A 15,593-nucleotide genomic window follows, 5' to 3' on the forward strand; every position below is an offset into this window, starting at 1 on the left:
TATCTCAAAAGTAACCACTAAATCATGTATTTAGTGGTAAAAGATGGCATTGTACAATCTCTGCTTACCCAAGACTCTTTGTCATCTTGTCAACCAAATCAGGGTTCTTCTTTTTCACAAATGCCACTGTGGCACTATAAACATCTCGTAACTTGACACCTTGAAGACAAAATATGAGAGCATGTGAAGTAAATCAGATATTTAGGGTAGAATGCCCCTCAGGAACAGCTATTTGGACTCTGTAATTTTTTTCAATACTTTTCTGGTCTACCACATGGAGATGCTCTTAACCCTTTCACCACCATGGTTCCACCCAAACCCATTGTTATCAATGGTGATCTTGGACCTGTATACAGGGAACTGGGGGTGAAAGGGTTAAAGCACTTGGAGGAAGAAAAATTTTCAGTCTTAGTTTTTTGAAAACTGGAGATTTTATTTTATTTTTCTCCATAGGGTTAATACAGGGATGAAGGCTACTTTGAATATATAATATCAATAAATGTTGGGTAATTTGTTTCTCTTATACAAAACTTTGCACAGTGACCCATGATTTCTATTTCGATTTATTAAGAGAATGGTTGAAAGCATTGAGAAAAGTTTGAGTGAAAGTGTAAGTATTACCTTAACAGAGAGACACATTGGTCTAATGACTTGTATCTGTTGTCAGTCAGAAGCTTGGAAATGATTAAACTGATACGAAAACTCACCATGTTGTAGTTTGTTTGCGATTTCTTCCTCCACTTCAAGCAGCAGATTGTAATTGTCTTGTTGTTCTTGTGTAGGATCAACCAGCAATGTGCGTACGATATTTGAACAATATGATTTGTATCGTATGCCAAGGGCACAGGTGATGGAACCAAAGTGAAGTTTGTTGTCATCACTGTAAAAGACAGTTAATTTTAATGAACACAGTGATGGTGGTTGTTGTAAAGGTCATGCTTAGTAATGCCAAACACCAAAAGTAGTCATGGAAGTGAAGATGAAGATGATAATGATAATGTTTATGACAATAATGATTGTCCTGGTGATGACTGCTACATTGTTCTGAATTTTAATACATTTCTGATTTTTACAAGCCGAATAGATAATTTGCTTTACATTATTTTTTCAACACAGAGTCATGTCTTTGTGCATGTTAATCCTCTTTCTACCAGGGTGTATGGGCAAATCATAGAACTAAATACCACCAGGGTGAAAGAGGATTAATCTGTTAGCTTATTCAGTTAGAGTCTTTGACTGGAATCACACTAATTGGTAGAAAGATCATGAGTTAGCTTTCCTGTAGTATCGCTCATGTGCGAAGAAGGACATAGCAAACTGTTGGGATATGTGGAAATCTACCAAAAACGCATTCCGTTAAGATATTTACTTTCTTCATATGCGATTGTAGAAAGTAGCCAAACAAACGCTGTGTGGGCCACAGTCAGTGTAATGTATTGTAGCAAAACTACTGCTACACCAGTGACATATTGAAAGATGAAGATCGCTGTGTACCTGACAACGCTGAACTTCAGGCTGTAATTTCCTCCACTCTGTATAATGGCAGGGTAGCAAACCTCCAGAGTTGTTGGGTCAATGTTACCAACTATCTTCTTTTCTTCCAGTGACTTCTCAACACCGTCGGCAAGTTTTGAATGGCGTACTCTCTATGTAAAAAAAACACAACGATGGCAACGCTAAATTGTTGGAGAGATGTTAGGAAATATGTAATCACAAGTCTTCATTTTGCACACTTGATTTTTCATTTGCTTGTACTGTAATCACTTCATAATAAACATAAAGTTACCTGACTTTTCATGTTAACTCTACGACTATTTCATTTTCTTTTCACTTTGGACTCAGCAATTGTACATGAAAAACGTCCTAGAAATCTTACTTGCAAATGCCTTGAATTATTAGAAAAGGGAGATAAAGCTCCTATAGAGCCCCACAGTGATTGATAAAAGATATCAGCATGTATGACTTACCTTGTCAATATCTACAGCTTCCATAATCTGTTCCTTCAGGTATTTATTGAAGACTTCACAGGTTACAGCACTGGCCCTCTTCACCATGCTGACTTCATTGCTTTCTTTGACAGACATTATGTAAGCTATTGCTGCAGAAATGTCATGCTGAGAATGAAGAAAGTGTATTTAAGAAGGATTACATTCGGTCAATTCTTATGTCACTCAGAGTGTATGAAAATATAAGGACTCTCTCAAGGGTACTTGGGGATGACCAGGACCATTTTTGAATGTTTGTACTGCAAATGAAGAAAATCTTCCTTGCACCCTGTACTGTATGCACATTTATTTCACCATGGTTACGTACCTTCTCAAAGCCTTCTTGCTCAAGAGCCTTCCTCCATGACTCCATGAAGTCTCCGGGGAAATTATCCTTTGGAAATATTCCAATACCTTTTCCCTGGAAGTAAAATGTTGAAACTTGGCTATCGATACTAAGCTTAAGCACTGCGCAAGTAACAAAATACACAAGTTCTGCAACACATGGGCAACAAAGATATATGGGCACAAAGTATGTACACTTTGTGCATATTAACATGTGTGTTCTCATGTATTTTAAAACACTATTACAGCAAAATGCGTGACCATTCATCAATGTGTTTTGATTGGCATGGGTCATTTCCTTCATTTCTGGTCTTGACTTTGCATTCTCACGTATGACATTAGTTGGACAACAGACAGAAACTTGCCACTGTGAATTGCAAAATTGCCTGTGGAAAGGAAGCATTTACTGAGCATAGCTGCTATGGTTGCAAGTAATACAGAGAAAAACGCAGTACCTTTTTGCTGTCTTTGATTGCTGATATCAATTTCACAAAATGTGCCTTGTTATCACTGCCCTTCTCCCTTGTCAAGAGAGTTATTGGCGGGATACCATTCACATTCTCTTTATCCGATGCCACCTGCTTAAGGAACTCCACCTTCTTCTTGGAGGCCAGGAAATAGATTTGTGACTCACACAGCACCATGACTGTGTCGGTCAGCTCGTATCCAAACAACCATGTCTGCAACGCAACAATCAGTACAGTAGATGTCTCATTTCTCGTAAGTAAAATGAATGTAAAAAATTTGACAATTACAGGGTACCATGGAAAATACACGAATAAAGTCAGCCAGCAGTCAGGTTTCATTGAGTTTCTTGAAAATTACAACATTTTAGTCGGCTTAAGAAAAAAGTGTGATGATGGTTTGACAATATGACATAACACGCATGACACGTGGCAGGTAAGTCAAATATCCATGGTATTCTGTCATTTATGACTGGATACCAAGAACATGAAGACAACAGAAATTCCTGCGGACAAACTTACAAAACCAGTATACCGTCACAGAAACACGTTCATTTGTTATCGAGCCCATATGACATACCACTTCACAACTAACACAAATTTCAAATGCTCTGAAACATGGGCTGACCTGTACGGCAATTGGTATCTGGCCCTAAAAGTATCAAAGCTAACTTTTCGCCCTACCTGTATTGCAGTGGATTTGGCGTAGACAATCTCTTCATCAACTCCAACTGCAACGACAAGGGCATCAGACTCTGAAAGGCCAACATCTTCAGAATCCTACAAAGGGAAAGAAAACATATAGAATGGTTGTTCTATTTTACTATCAAAGAAAAAAGTTAAATTTTGAGCCCTGAATGATGACACATGTCAGTTGAAGTCACCCTTTTCAGTCATTTCTCAATATTGCTCTGACATTTTTTACTTTTATTCTCATATACAAAATACTATGTCTGTACCAACTTGACCTGCTCAGGACACAGCAGCATTCTGTTAACCTTATGCTAATTTGGCATTGCCACTGGCTCAAGAACATTCTCTTTGCCTCAAGGAAATTTTACATATTCCAATGCACTGGTATAGGACAACCTTGAGAGAAAATTTCAGTTTCTGTACTGAATCAAAAACGGTCTTTTGACGGTAAGGCAAGAATGGGGATCAAATGAGATCAAATATTTTCTTACAATTTAGGAAAGAATTTATAGATGCACATTAGACCCCATTGTGATAAATAGTAAATCATATGCGTTAACAATACTATCTCATATGTTAGAGATAACAATAGTAATTTTACTCATTTTACTCATTTTAATTTTGTCTGAAATGAATTTTTGTATTTCTTTATTTCACCACAGATATAAATGATGCAAAAGATACAAATGCTATTTACATGAGAAAAGGAAAAAAAATGCAAGCCAGTTTGTCACATTTAATCTCCTGATGACACTTCCATGAAGATGCCACTTTTTAAAACTGAATGTTTTCGTTACTCGTTTTTTAAACAGAGCTTTTTACTGGAGTAGTGTTATGCCCTTTCATGGCAAATCTTCAACAAGTGTTAGGTCATACAAGTCTATTTTATTAAAACATTACACGGGTTTGTTAAATAATAATTTTTATCCTGATAACACTTGTACTTGGGTGGGAAAGTGCCACTGTAAAAATTGCCGACTCTGTTAATTTCTCTGTTTTGTTTTGTTCTGTTTTGAAATTTTTTGTATTTTTTTATGATTGTTTTATTCTGCGTTTGTCTTTTCTGTTTTTAATTTTGTATGTGTAACTTGTTAAATGTGTGCTTTTGTGGAGGGTTGCTTTTGTATAGGTGTTAGTCACCTGTGCGACTCATCCTGACTTTATGTCAAAGCTGAATAAATAAATAAATGCAAAATGATAAAGATACAATATTTGAAATTGCATCAGAGCAATGAAAATACTACTAATAATAAAATTACACACACACACAATCTTGTTAGGACCAAAAAGGTAGTTCTTCAACAACTAATCTAATCCATGGCCCGGACAACAAATTTACATCGCAAATAGAGTGAAAGAGAATACGTACTAGAGGTAGATAACGTAGAAATGAAGGATATGGTAAATACATATAAAATTGAAATAAATAGCTTCAGTAAAAAAAAATAAAATCACAAGCGCTCAGTAAAAAGGGTAAACACTGTATTACAATGTCAAACATTTACATAAAATGAAGTGAAATACATGCATGTGAGAATATCATCAAGGCTTCTGGAATTTTTTCATAATTGCCCTGACCCTTGATATGCAAATTTACGACATCAAATTATTGCAAATTACCTGTCGGTGCATTGCTTAGAACAGTGACAGATACTAATAGTTTTTATTGAAAATGTGATAGTTTTTATGGAAAACAAAATAGTAGGGGGATCTAGAGTTTATAAATTTGCATACCACACTTTCATGCAAATAAGCAAACTGAAGTGACTTTATCATGATCACTCTTGACTCAGAATATAGGACAAGAATCCTGTGCAGAGGACAGTTTCAGAAAACGTTGTCCTACTGCGTCTCTTCCTTGCAAAAAGTTCATGTTTATTGGAGGTCTCTCAGAGCTATTGCTTGAGAATGACAGGACCCACTTGAAAGCATTGAGATGTAAACACATGCTTTTGAGTTCTATATTGCACACCATGCTACTCAAACGCAGCCATTTTGGTCGAAGGATAGTGATGCCAAAGTTGATAATAACATTGGCGGTTAAGACCAGTGATGTAGCCTTAAATCACCAAAAGCGATTAACGCATCTCCTTCTTACCTTCCAGGAGTCATACAGCTTCTTCATCCGCCTAGAAAAGGCCTCTTTGTCGACAGAAATACCTGCCATGACACACTCGCAACGTCTCGACGACAGAGCAAAATGGCGGGAGTTGATTGACTTTTTGTCTTCGCCGAGGGCGCTGTTGGGGTTAAAGGTTATGTCCGTGTAGCGTTCGTGAACACGAACTGGAAGTCTTGTCATATTACGAAATAAGCAATATTTGTCGCAAAAATTGACCCAATTACGCAAATGGAAAAGTAACTATGGATTCCCAGGCCAAGCATGGGACACCAGAATTTGTTTTGAACTATTTAGGACAAGTTGAAGAACTCGCAGAAGAGATATTGACGGATAAACAAACCGTAGGTGAAATACTTCGTGAATTATTGTAACGTTTAACATCACAGTCCCTCCGTGGTTACATGTAATCAACGCGTTGGCTTTAGTGCATGGATATCTCTTTTTACATCCATGGTGTGTCCAATATTCAGGAGTACTATGACCAGGAGTTCCAACCTTACCAGGAGTTCCAATCTTACCATGTTCGCCTTTTTTTCAGGCGATTGAACGTTGCAGGTGTACATTTAAGACTGCTGAGTCAGTAGGCTAAAAGTAATGTAGGGTGTCTGCTTTAGGATTACAATCATGGCATTACCAGGGTTCCATTACCATAACCATGGATAATGAAGAATTACTCTTACTGTTAGACACTCGAAAATAAAGTAAACAAAACGAGTGTTTGTGTGTGAAGGGACTTGACCTCTTTTTTGGTCTGTTGTTCTGATTGCTTGCCACTTGTCATATTAAAGTAGGAAAACTTATATCATGATCATTGCAGAGCTTACCATAGCAGAGTGAAAAATTATAGTTTTACAATGTTTATAGATGTTAACGGTATCATGATTAGTTCACTTTTTCGTTTACGACACAGGTTGTCGATTTAGATAGAAAAAGAAACAAGAATCGAGAAGCTATTCGTGCTCTTGGCAAAGTTCAGCCAACGCCAGGCAAAGGTAGGTATTAGGACCACATAAATATAATTATGCGAGATGTCCTGTTAATCAATCACCGAAATCAAACTTGCAGGTAGCTGCAAACTTGTAGCTCTACGGTGAGGCGATTGTTGAGTTTTGGTTTTTGCGACCTCGCTCACAAGTAGAGCTACAATGCGGAAGGCCCTGAGGCTGTAGAGTTCAAAATAAGCACACCGTACGTGGTAGGCATTTCGGTGTGAAATCTCACATATTTACTGCATTTGGTCGTACTAATTAATCACTACTGAAGACTAAACACTATACTACACTAACCTTGTCGTTTATGGGGTTAGGTATTTTTCAAACACGTCAATTGCCTTCCGAAAACATTTCTGGGAGCTGCCATGACCAACTTCTGGTAATGGCGGCTCCCAGAAACAAAGATGCCCCACGCTCAATGTTTTGGAAGGTGATCAACGTGTTTGAACAAATACCAAACCCCATAAAAGACAAGGTTAGTATAGTATCGTGTTTAGTCTTCAGTAGTTATAAGTCGGTATGACCAAATGTAGTCAATCTGATTAAAATCCAGATGTAGTGATGTGCTCGGTATTTTCGCCCTTACCGTTACAGTCGTTTACTTCCGCGTGGCCTCGCCTCACTTGAGAGGTTATGCAGAAGTAAACGACAACAACGGTAAGGGCGAATATACCAAGCACATCACTACAGCTGGATTTTAGTCAGATTGAAATGCAGTAAATATGTGGGATTTCACACCAAAATGCCGCACCATGTGCGGGGCGCTTATTTTGATCTCTATGGGGACTTTGACATTGTAGCTCTACTGGTGAGTGAGGTGGCAAAAAGCAAAACTCATCTACCGCCTCACCGTAGAGCTACAAGTTTGCAGCTAACTTGCAGGATGATCGTTATGAAAACATTTGCTCACCAAGTTAACTTTGCACTGAATTAGTTTGCATTGTGACTGACACAGTCACACTGTTTTTGCTAAGGTTTGGGAACACTGCCAAATGATTTGGGAACCTTTGTAACATTTTTGCTGTCCCCTAATCTGATTGCATTTATATACCAAGGGGATTTACCTTGCTTACAACCCTTAACTAAAATACTGTTGTAGGTCTTAGTTTGCTAGTGTTGTAGAAAACGGGCAACATATGTGTGAGTACAACTTGAGTGCCTGTTTGCAAAATATCTCAGTCTTTAGAATAAATCGAATTATGAAGTGTACAAATATACATTACTGCTCTGAACTTGGTCACTGTATCAACAATGCATGAAATTTGTTTGCACTTCGTTAGGTAAAAAAAAATTGTTTCTTGTCCTTGACATTCAGCACCTAACAATGCTGGTTTGGCACTATTGATGCAACAGTTATCACTCGCTGCATAAATATTCTGTTTTCTTTTTAGCATTTTTGGACATGCAAACAGGGATATCAAGGATAGCTGTATTGATGAGTATGTAACCCACCAAAAAAGACATGACGCACAGGTTCTGAAATGACACGTGAGGTGACCAGAAACAAATTTTTTTGGCCTTATGTCTAGCTGTTATTCATTAGGTTTACATATAGTCTTACTCTGTCATTATAAATATTGATATTCGTTCCTTTCCTCACAGCTGACAAGACATGGGTTTGCTTTGGTAATATGTTTTTGAAAATACCAAGAGCAGATGCCAAAAATCTTCTTGAAAAGGGTGAGTTCTGTTCACATGATTATTTCCAACCGCATCAGCTTTAGAATACTTCGGCATTGGATATTTATTTGAACAGTGTATATGTGTGATGCCTACTCTATTGTTTCTTTGTTATATATTTTTATTTGTGTGTTTAGAAGCTATATCTTTTCAGCATATCAACAATGGTAAAATATGCTATTTTTGTACTCTGGGGTTTTGAAATATGTTATTTTTGTACTTCAAAAAGGATGTCATTGATATACACACAAGTCCATACTTCTTGATCAGAAGTGGAGGCATTGCTTGAGCTAGTAGTTTATAGTATTAGCAAGCCTCAGGTCAGTGGTATTCAAATTTGGATACAACTGTTGTAGGGATTTCTTGCTTGTTGATGCGATATTTTTGTCAAACCAACTGTCCTATCAGGTCATTGATCTCCTAAATAAATCAGAAACAACAAAATAAAAGGTCTCTTACAGTAAACACAAACATGCAATCTTTGGTCTTTAACTGAATTTGGAAAATCCACCTGTGATATCACTCAGTGGCACATTTTAGTACAACATCGGTTGTTCCAAACATGAGTCTTTGTTATCATATGCACTTTGCCAACATGTACCTCAGGTTGGTATAGCGCCCTCTGCCGACCAGATATGGAAATTTGTGATACCTATATAGCGTTCATGTTTGTGTAAGTGGCTAGGATACTATGCGGTTTCTCGCTGATAACAACTTTGGTTTAGAGTATAGTTATTTCAAATACAAAGGATAGAATTTCTAAGTGACGCCTTTGTGTTGTTACAGTGCTACTCACCTGTATTGGACAAGAGGGGGGTTGCATAGTAGAAACTGACAAATTACTTTGCCATGCATATTTTGAAGCATTTGCTGATTTTCATGGTGAAACTAACCATAATGTTAATATTTAAATCAGAATCAGAATCAATCTCGGAAATCATTGGTTAATGTAAAACAGTGGCACAACAACTGTAACATTGTGGTAACTGAAAGACTCGTTTTCACCAATGTACAATCTACAGGTATTGTTTACTACATTTTAAATAATTAGATCCAATATGTTTGATATCATTGCTATATTTCACGTCAGTTTTCCATTGTCATTCCAGACCAAAAGGAGCTTGATACAGAGATTGATAAGATCAGAAAGGGATTAAAACCCAAAGTGAGCAAGTTACATGATATGGAAGGTGAGCTAAATGAATGACTGTAGCAATTTCATTGGCTGAAGCCATGGTTCAAGGACAAGACACAGACTCTGAATAGTCAAGGGTAAAACTGATGAACTTCAACTGAAAATCCAACAATTTCATTTGCTTTTGCATATTAAAAATTTGTGTCTCCGTGGTGTTTGTGAAGTCTTGCTAAATGCTCCAAGACTGGAGCTCACCATGCTAACATAAGTCAGTGACAAGCATTTACACTTGACCAGCTTGATGAACCTTGCCTTATAAGGAGCTTATTCAAGTAGTGACACAGCGATAGAGCTAAAGCTAACATCACCGTCAGGTAGAGGTTTGACTGTTAGCGTGGATGGATGTGCTTCTCACAAACATGTTCTACCAATAAGACAGTGTGATGAAGCCCCTGAACTTGCACATCTTCCTCTGAAAACAATGCACTTGAAAAAAAATTACATTTGTATCCATGTTTATCATGTTATAATGCAGTTGTCAACAGTGTACATGGGTATTTAGCCACAGATACAAGACTTCCTTGGTGAAAGTTGGCATAATTCAATAATAATCAGCAGGAAAATGTTGATTTTTTTGCCAAATATGCTTATTTTCCCATATTTGCTATAAAATACCCTGGTTTGTTGATAACTCTCTATAATAAGAGAGATATGCATCTAGGGTAAAATTCCAACTGAATTAAGCTATCGGTGTCCTGATGAATTACCATATGTTCTTCCCCCAACCTCAACCCTTAACATTTACACAGGTGGAAGTTTACATTAATTTGATAAAAAACTTTATCACTGCAAATATAAATCATTTAAGTGTACTATTAAATACAAAGAGAGGTTTCTGTCATAAATTTTACTGTGAAGAGGCAGTCAGTAATTTCTAATTTTTTAAACTCCATTATGATGTATGGTCTTTTGGGAATAAGATTGATCCCTTCTGTTTTGTAAAATTCGTTGTCGTAAGGATATTAATGCAATATTTACTGTTTGACACTTAATCGTAGGTCGGCCTGACATTAAAGGCTTCAACCTGAATGCGTTATCAAAGGATGAGTTGCATGCAGTACGTCATTGATGATCAGAATGTGATGCCAACAAGTGGATACTTGGTTCAGAAATGAGCACTGAAATGGATAGGAAGCTATGGAACTGGACCAAATCCTGAAGAATACTGGGCCCTAAGATGTAGTACAATTTAACATTATCTTAGGGGGTATCCTTGTATTTGTTCATATTAGGGCACCCTCAGATCACTGCTGGTTTTTGTCATCAGAAATACATAGCACAAAAGGCCCAGAGTTCTGCACTTGTGCCCAAGACCTATAAACAGAGATGGACTGCAAAAAACATGCCAAGCCAAAAGTCTGGTTGATGTATGCTGGGAATGCCTCATTTGATGCAATTTTCAGATACAACATATCATTAGGCAATCAAAGTGGAAGATCAGAACAGAAATGGCAACATCTCTGCACAGATTAATCATGTCATGACTTATCATAAGAATTGCCGACTGCTGTACCAAAATTTTAACGTAAAGTGAGTACACAAAACTAAAGTGCTCTTTAGAAATAAAAATGTTTTTTATTAACTTTACATGTAGTGGTTTTTATTTTTGTACAGTGTGTGGAAAATACTGAAAAACTGATGAGATACAGAAGAACTTCTCAAAATACACAGTTATAGAGTAACTGAGTTTGTAAATAGTGTAGATTTTCCACGATACAAATCACTCAATCCGAATAAAATGTACCCTTGTAACATTTAAATAACACACAATCACTGACAATGGATGGAGTGAAAACACTTGTATACTACAAGGATATTTTACAGGTAATCAGGAAATCTGTAAATTTAAGTACAATAAAAACCTTGATATGAAGATTCAAGTTTTCACAACTTATCTGAGTGTGGACGGTAATATGATCTTGCACTGACCCTTTTTACCACTGGACTGTGGTACATTCCCAATGTTATTAATGGGATGGATGGACCTACATATGAGACAATAGGGTGGCAGGGTCACAGTACGAAGACAGAAGGAAATCTACATTTACCAAAGCTCTCTTATTCTACTAGATAATTTCAAGACTGTTTTGATTACACATACAGCCTGCAACCAATAACCACTGCTAACTGATATACATATGCACAGGTTATGCATTTTTTTCTTCTCTGTGAGAAAATAACCTTCCATTTGCACAAGACTTGTCATTGGTAGGTTTTTTTGAAAAGTGAAATGATATACAGGTCATGAACGGGGAAAAAAATACTTTGATTGTGAACATGTACTCGCTAGTTGTTGCCTATTGTTCCAGGAAGAAATCAAATACGACACACATTCTTTGACCTATGACCTGCTTTACCATGACAACACAATTGACGTCATGACGAATAGTACTTTTCATGCACAGAAGAATTGTACCCATGCAATATCACACACACACAAGTATTGTACCTAAGAAATGTAAATTCTAGCTAAATATGACAATGTACCTTCAGAATTTCACATAAATATAGATCCATAATTCTTTTAGGAAAGAAACACATATGTATATGTATTCCCTAAAAGTTGGACGGATTTCTAAAATATACTGCACAATTAATGTACATTTGCAAAATTTTCTTTTAAATATTCCTGAATAAATTTACACATGAAATGGCAGGAAGAGGTTATTCAATTAATCAGGGGTATGCTTTTAGAATCAGTGAAAAACACAGATCAGGTATAAGATCTGTACGGCGATTCTCACTCGTCAAATCAGTCCACCCACATTTGCAGCATTTGTCAGTGACGGAACCGAACAGTGTCAGAGTCAGCATAAAATAAGTTTCTTGAATTTTGACAGAGAGGCACAATGGTTGTGTAACTCAATCACGATGATGGATGTAGTGCAGGTGAAATTGATGTGATGTAACGGTACTGAGCAGCTGAACATCACTTGATTAAGCTTGTTTGATGCAAATAAAAACTCTTTTGAATGAAACTTAACATTTTACAATATTGTCATATGTTTAAAACACACTGTAACAGTTTGCTCAAAACTGGTTATGCAAATGTAGCAGAGGGTTGTCAGTTTTTGCTTGATCCAAAAAAAAAAATTTGTGGCGTGCATCAACTACACTGACATGTCATATGGAAAAGAACATGAATGATAGAGTGTGGCCTGAGAGGATATGGTTTCTACAATATGTGTCCTAGCAATTGTGAACTGAAATCACCCCTGGGAGAAGGATGGTTCATCTGATCAGTGTACAGATGTTGAACCCTGTGAATTGATGCAAGTGACTGCAAGTACAACCATACTTTGGTTTTGTCAGCTTTTTCCTTCTTTCTCAGAACCACTCTCCACTTGGCACTAACTCTACATCAGCTCCACTGGACTTAAATACTAACAGGAAACATTAAACATGCTATGAGGAAACTGTATATCTGTCTTGGCATGGCTATGAATTGTGACCTTTGCCATCAGTAATGTCATTTCCAAGCTCTTTGAAATCTGACCGTACACAATGGATCCTAAATGACCATTCTTGATGAACACCAGCTGTTCATCACAGACTTGAGTTGCAACCAAACTTTTATCACAGTGCTTTAACAGCAACAGGTCAACTTGTTCACTCCAAGGGTACTGGGTCAATACACACTTTTAACTTGGACATAAAAATGTATACCAATCCAGCTGCTAGTTACTCAACATGAAATGTAAAGTGCGTGTTTTTTTCAGGAAATGTCACATTTAAGTTATCAAATCCACCTTTCAGGTTGGTAAAACCTCATCCAATCAGATCCCATGGCATTAAAGCCTGGTTGGTTTTAGCTTTAATAGCAGCATTAGGAATCCAAACACACTATGAGACAAGTGTTGTCATTGGTTGTGATTTACAGTTATGAATGATGTCACTGTTTTCGGGCAGCCTGTAGTTGTTTCATTAGATGTTTCACCTGTCTCTTGCGGTCATTATCACACCCTGGAGATGCAAAAAAACAAAACAAAAAAACAATTTACTTATGTGTAGGTGCATTGCACACATACATCAAGTCCGCAATTTGATTTTTATTTCAGCTTACATAACATTTACACCGTCCAATGGTGGAAAGTCATAAACCCTGTTTGTAAATATCTTAAGTCATTCTTACAATGAGACCTGTGCAAATCCAATACTTGATAAACTAGAGATTTGTTCACACTAGACTACTTCTACAGATTTGTTTCTGGCCATAAAGACGTTTAACAGCAAACTGGAGAAATTACACAAACAAGTTTTCCAGTCTGATGGAAGTTCAGTTGTCCATACCACTGACAATGATATCGTAAAATAAAATTTACAGGTTTGGTCAGGGATATCAGATAAAAATGCAGAGTTACCAGAACACTTCTCATTAATAACAAACAAAAATCAACTACATGTGCATGTATGAACATGCATGTTTACCTGCTAGGGACATCAGATATAGATGTAGAGCTAACAAAACACTTCCCATTGATAACAAACAAAAATCAACAACATGTGCATGTATGAACATGTATGTATACAGACAGAGAGACAAACATACATCTACAAATACATTTATACATCTTCATCCAGCCTTCATGATACATGATGGCAAATGGGAGCTTAAAGAAAAACCATCAAACTATTGTTTCAAAATTCAGTATCTTGATAGTGGTGCCTCTGTGCAGCACTATATAGCAACTGATTTTCTTTCATTGATTCAGTAATCTTCATTATGCTTTAACATTTCCAAACAGTAACGCTATTATAGAATGATCTAAAATTGATGAGGCCAAAACACAATATAGACCTTTTTCTTATATCGTAGCTTTCTTGCAAAATTGATGTGGTGACATGGTCTCTATTTTCCTTTTATTCGAGCTGACAAGATCAGACTCCTGATATGCGAACAACAAAACAGGAATATTTACTTCCGTTATAAACCCTATGGTGAGAAGGTCTATGCTTGTACAGTGCATCGGTAATTGTGACATGTAGCTTTGAAGATGACAGAATAACTGTACAGTGCATCTGTGTAATCCTACAAAAATTTTCACCTATTTTCTACTAGTGAACTGTTATCTTTTACACAATGATATTTTTCAGCAGATGTGAAAAAAAGGCTGATGCAGCTAGTCTAGATTGACTGGTGCAGGAGGAAAGAAAGCCTTTTTTGGGCTTGACACTTACCAAGAAATGTATTTGTAGAGTAAGTTGGTGTTGAAATGCAGTCTACACCTCCTTCATCAACTTGTACTGGACCATCATTCCACATCAGATCAAATCCACCGATTCTCTTCTCTTTACCTGTAAGTCTGAAAGACACACACCAATACACAGCTCAAATGAGTCAACAGTCTGACTTGTTCACAAGAATCTGGCTGGTTAACAGGACATTTATGATACAGGTTGAACCTTTTCTGTACTATTTGAATTAGGTTAATTTTGTTGATGCTATAATAAGGAAACTGGGCTAGTGGTAAAGTGTATGTTGAAAGACACTGTTACCAACATAAACGCAAACTAATACTACCGGTACAACTGGAGTACATTGTAATTGCAAGAAAAACATAAGTTTGTCTCAAAATATGGCTGTGATGTTCTTTGAAACTGGTTTTAATCCACCCATGATTAACATTTTGATGAATGTCGATTTCTGTTGAAATGTCAGTACCAAATGACCTGTTCTGATCCCATCAGGCCAAAAAACATAAACTGTGCTGTTCCGATAACATGGTTTTCAAAAATAGGGTAGGTAGGTCAGTAGGGATTTTGTTTCCAAAATATTTTATATTTAAATATGCACTTTTCAGGGGTTCGGGGTGATCAAACACTGGCCACAACATTTCCAGAAAAACATATCATCATATAACAGGAATAAAAACATAAAAGACATCCTTGTTTAAGCAAAAATCAGATGCCAGGTAACAAACACGTAATTTTACGGGGTTTTTCTTTTATTTTTTACTTCCTACATAGCTCTAAAAAGGTAAGGGTCAGCAGATAAAAAATAGGGTAGGTCGGGTTATCGGAACAGCACAACATTTTTTTTATTTGGCGTTAGCACTGTGAAACTCCTGTCATTGAATATGGTCATCGGAACTATTTTATGCTGTGACGTGAATGTTA

General features: G+C 36.8%; 3 protein-coding genes across 4 annotated transcripts in view; 1 reads left to right on the top strand and 2 right to left on the bottom strand.

The window, feature by feature from the left end:
- LOC139147352 (FACT complex subunit SPT16-like) overlaps positions 1-5,736 on the bottom strand; it is a 19,388-nt gene extending 13,652 nt beyond the window's left edge. Inside the window, exons 1-8 of the mRNA XM_070718411.1 lie at positions 5,586-5,736; positions 3,479-3,574; positions 2,786-3,010; positions 2,314-2,406; positions 1,968-2,114; positions 1,495-1,646; positions 708-880; positions 69-159 (exon numbers count right to left, since the gene is read on the bottom strand). Coding sequence (XP_070574512.1) covers positions 69-159; positions 708-880; positions 1,495-1,646; positions 1,968-2,114; positions 2,314-2,406; positions 2,786-3,010; positions 3,479-3,574; positions 5,586-5,654 — 1,046 coding nt within the window. The 5' untranslated portion in view covers positions 5,655-5,736. The remainder of the gene's footprint in view (positions 1-68; positions 160-707; positions 881-1,494; positions 1,647-1,967; positions 2,115-2,313; positions 2,407-2,785; positions 3,011-3,478; positions 3,575-5,585) is intronic.
- Positions 5,735-11,063, top strand: LOC139147360 (p53 and DNA damage-regulated protein 1-like). Its single transcript, XM_070718419.1, has 5 exons — positions 5,735-5,950; positions 6,520-6,601; positions 8,204-8,281; positions 9,391-9,471; positions 10,475-11,063. The coding sequence occupies exons 1-5, from the start codon at positions 5,852-5,854 to the stop codon at positions 10,543-10,545; spliced, it is 411 nt and encodes a 136-aa protein (XP_070574520.1). The 5' UTR covers positions 5,735-5,851; the 3' UTR covers positions 10,546-11,063.
- Positions 11,030-15,593, bottom strand: part of LOC139147353 (probable tubulin polyglutamylase TTLL9) — a 23,867-nt gene continuing 19,303 nt past the window's right edge. For both annotated transcript variants that reach the window (XM_070718413.1, XM_070718412.1), the window contains exons 12-13: positions 14,655-14,779; positions 11,030-13,439 (exon numbers count right to left, since the gene is read on the bottom strand). In XM_070718413.1, the coding sequence (XP_070574514.1) occupies positions 13,369-13,439; positions 14,655-14,779 (196 nt within the window). In that variant the 3' untranslated portion in view covers positions 11,030-13,368. The remainder of the gene's footprint in view (positions 13,440-14,654; positions 14,780-15,593) is intronic.

This window comes from Ptychodera flava, chromosome 13 (assembly GCF_041260155.1).
Source record: "Ptychodera flava strain L36383 chromosome 13, AS_Pfla_20210202, whole genome shotgun sequence".
NCBI lineage: Eukaryota > Metazoa > Hemichordata > Enteropneusta > Ptychoderidae > Ptychodera > Ptychodera flava.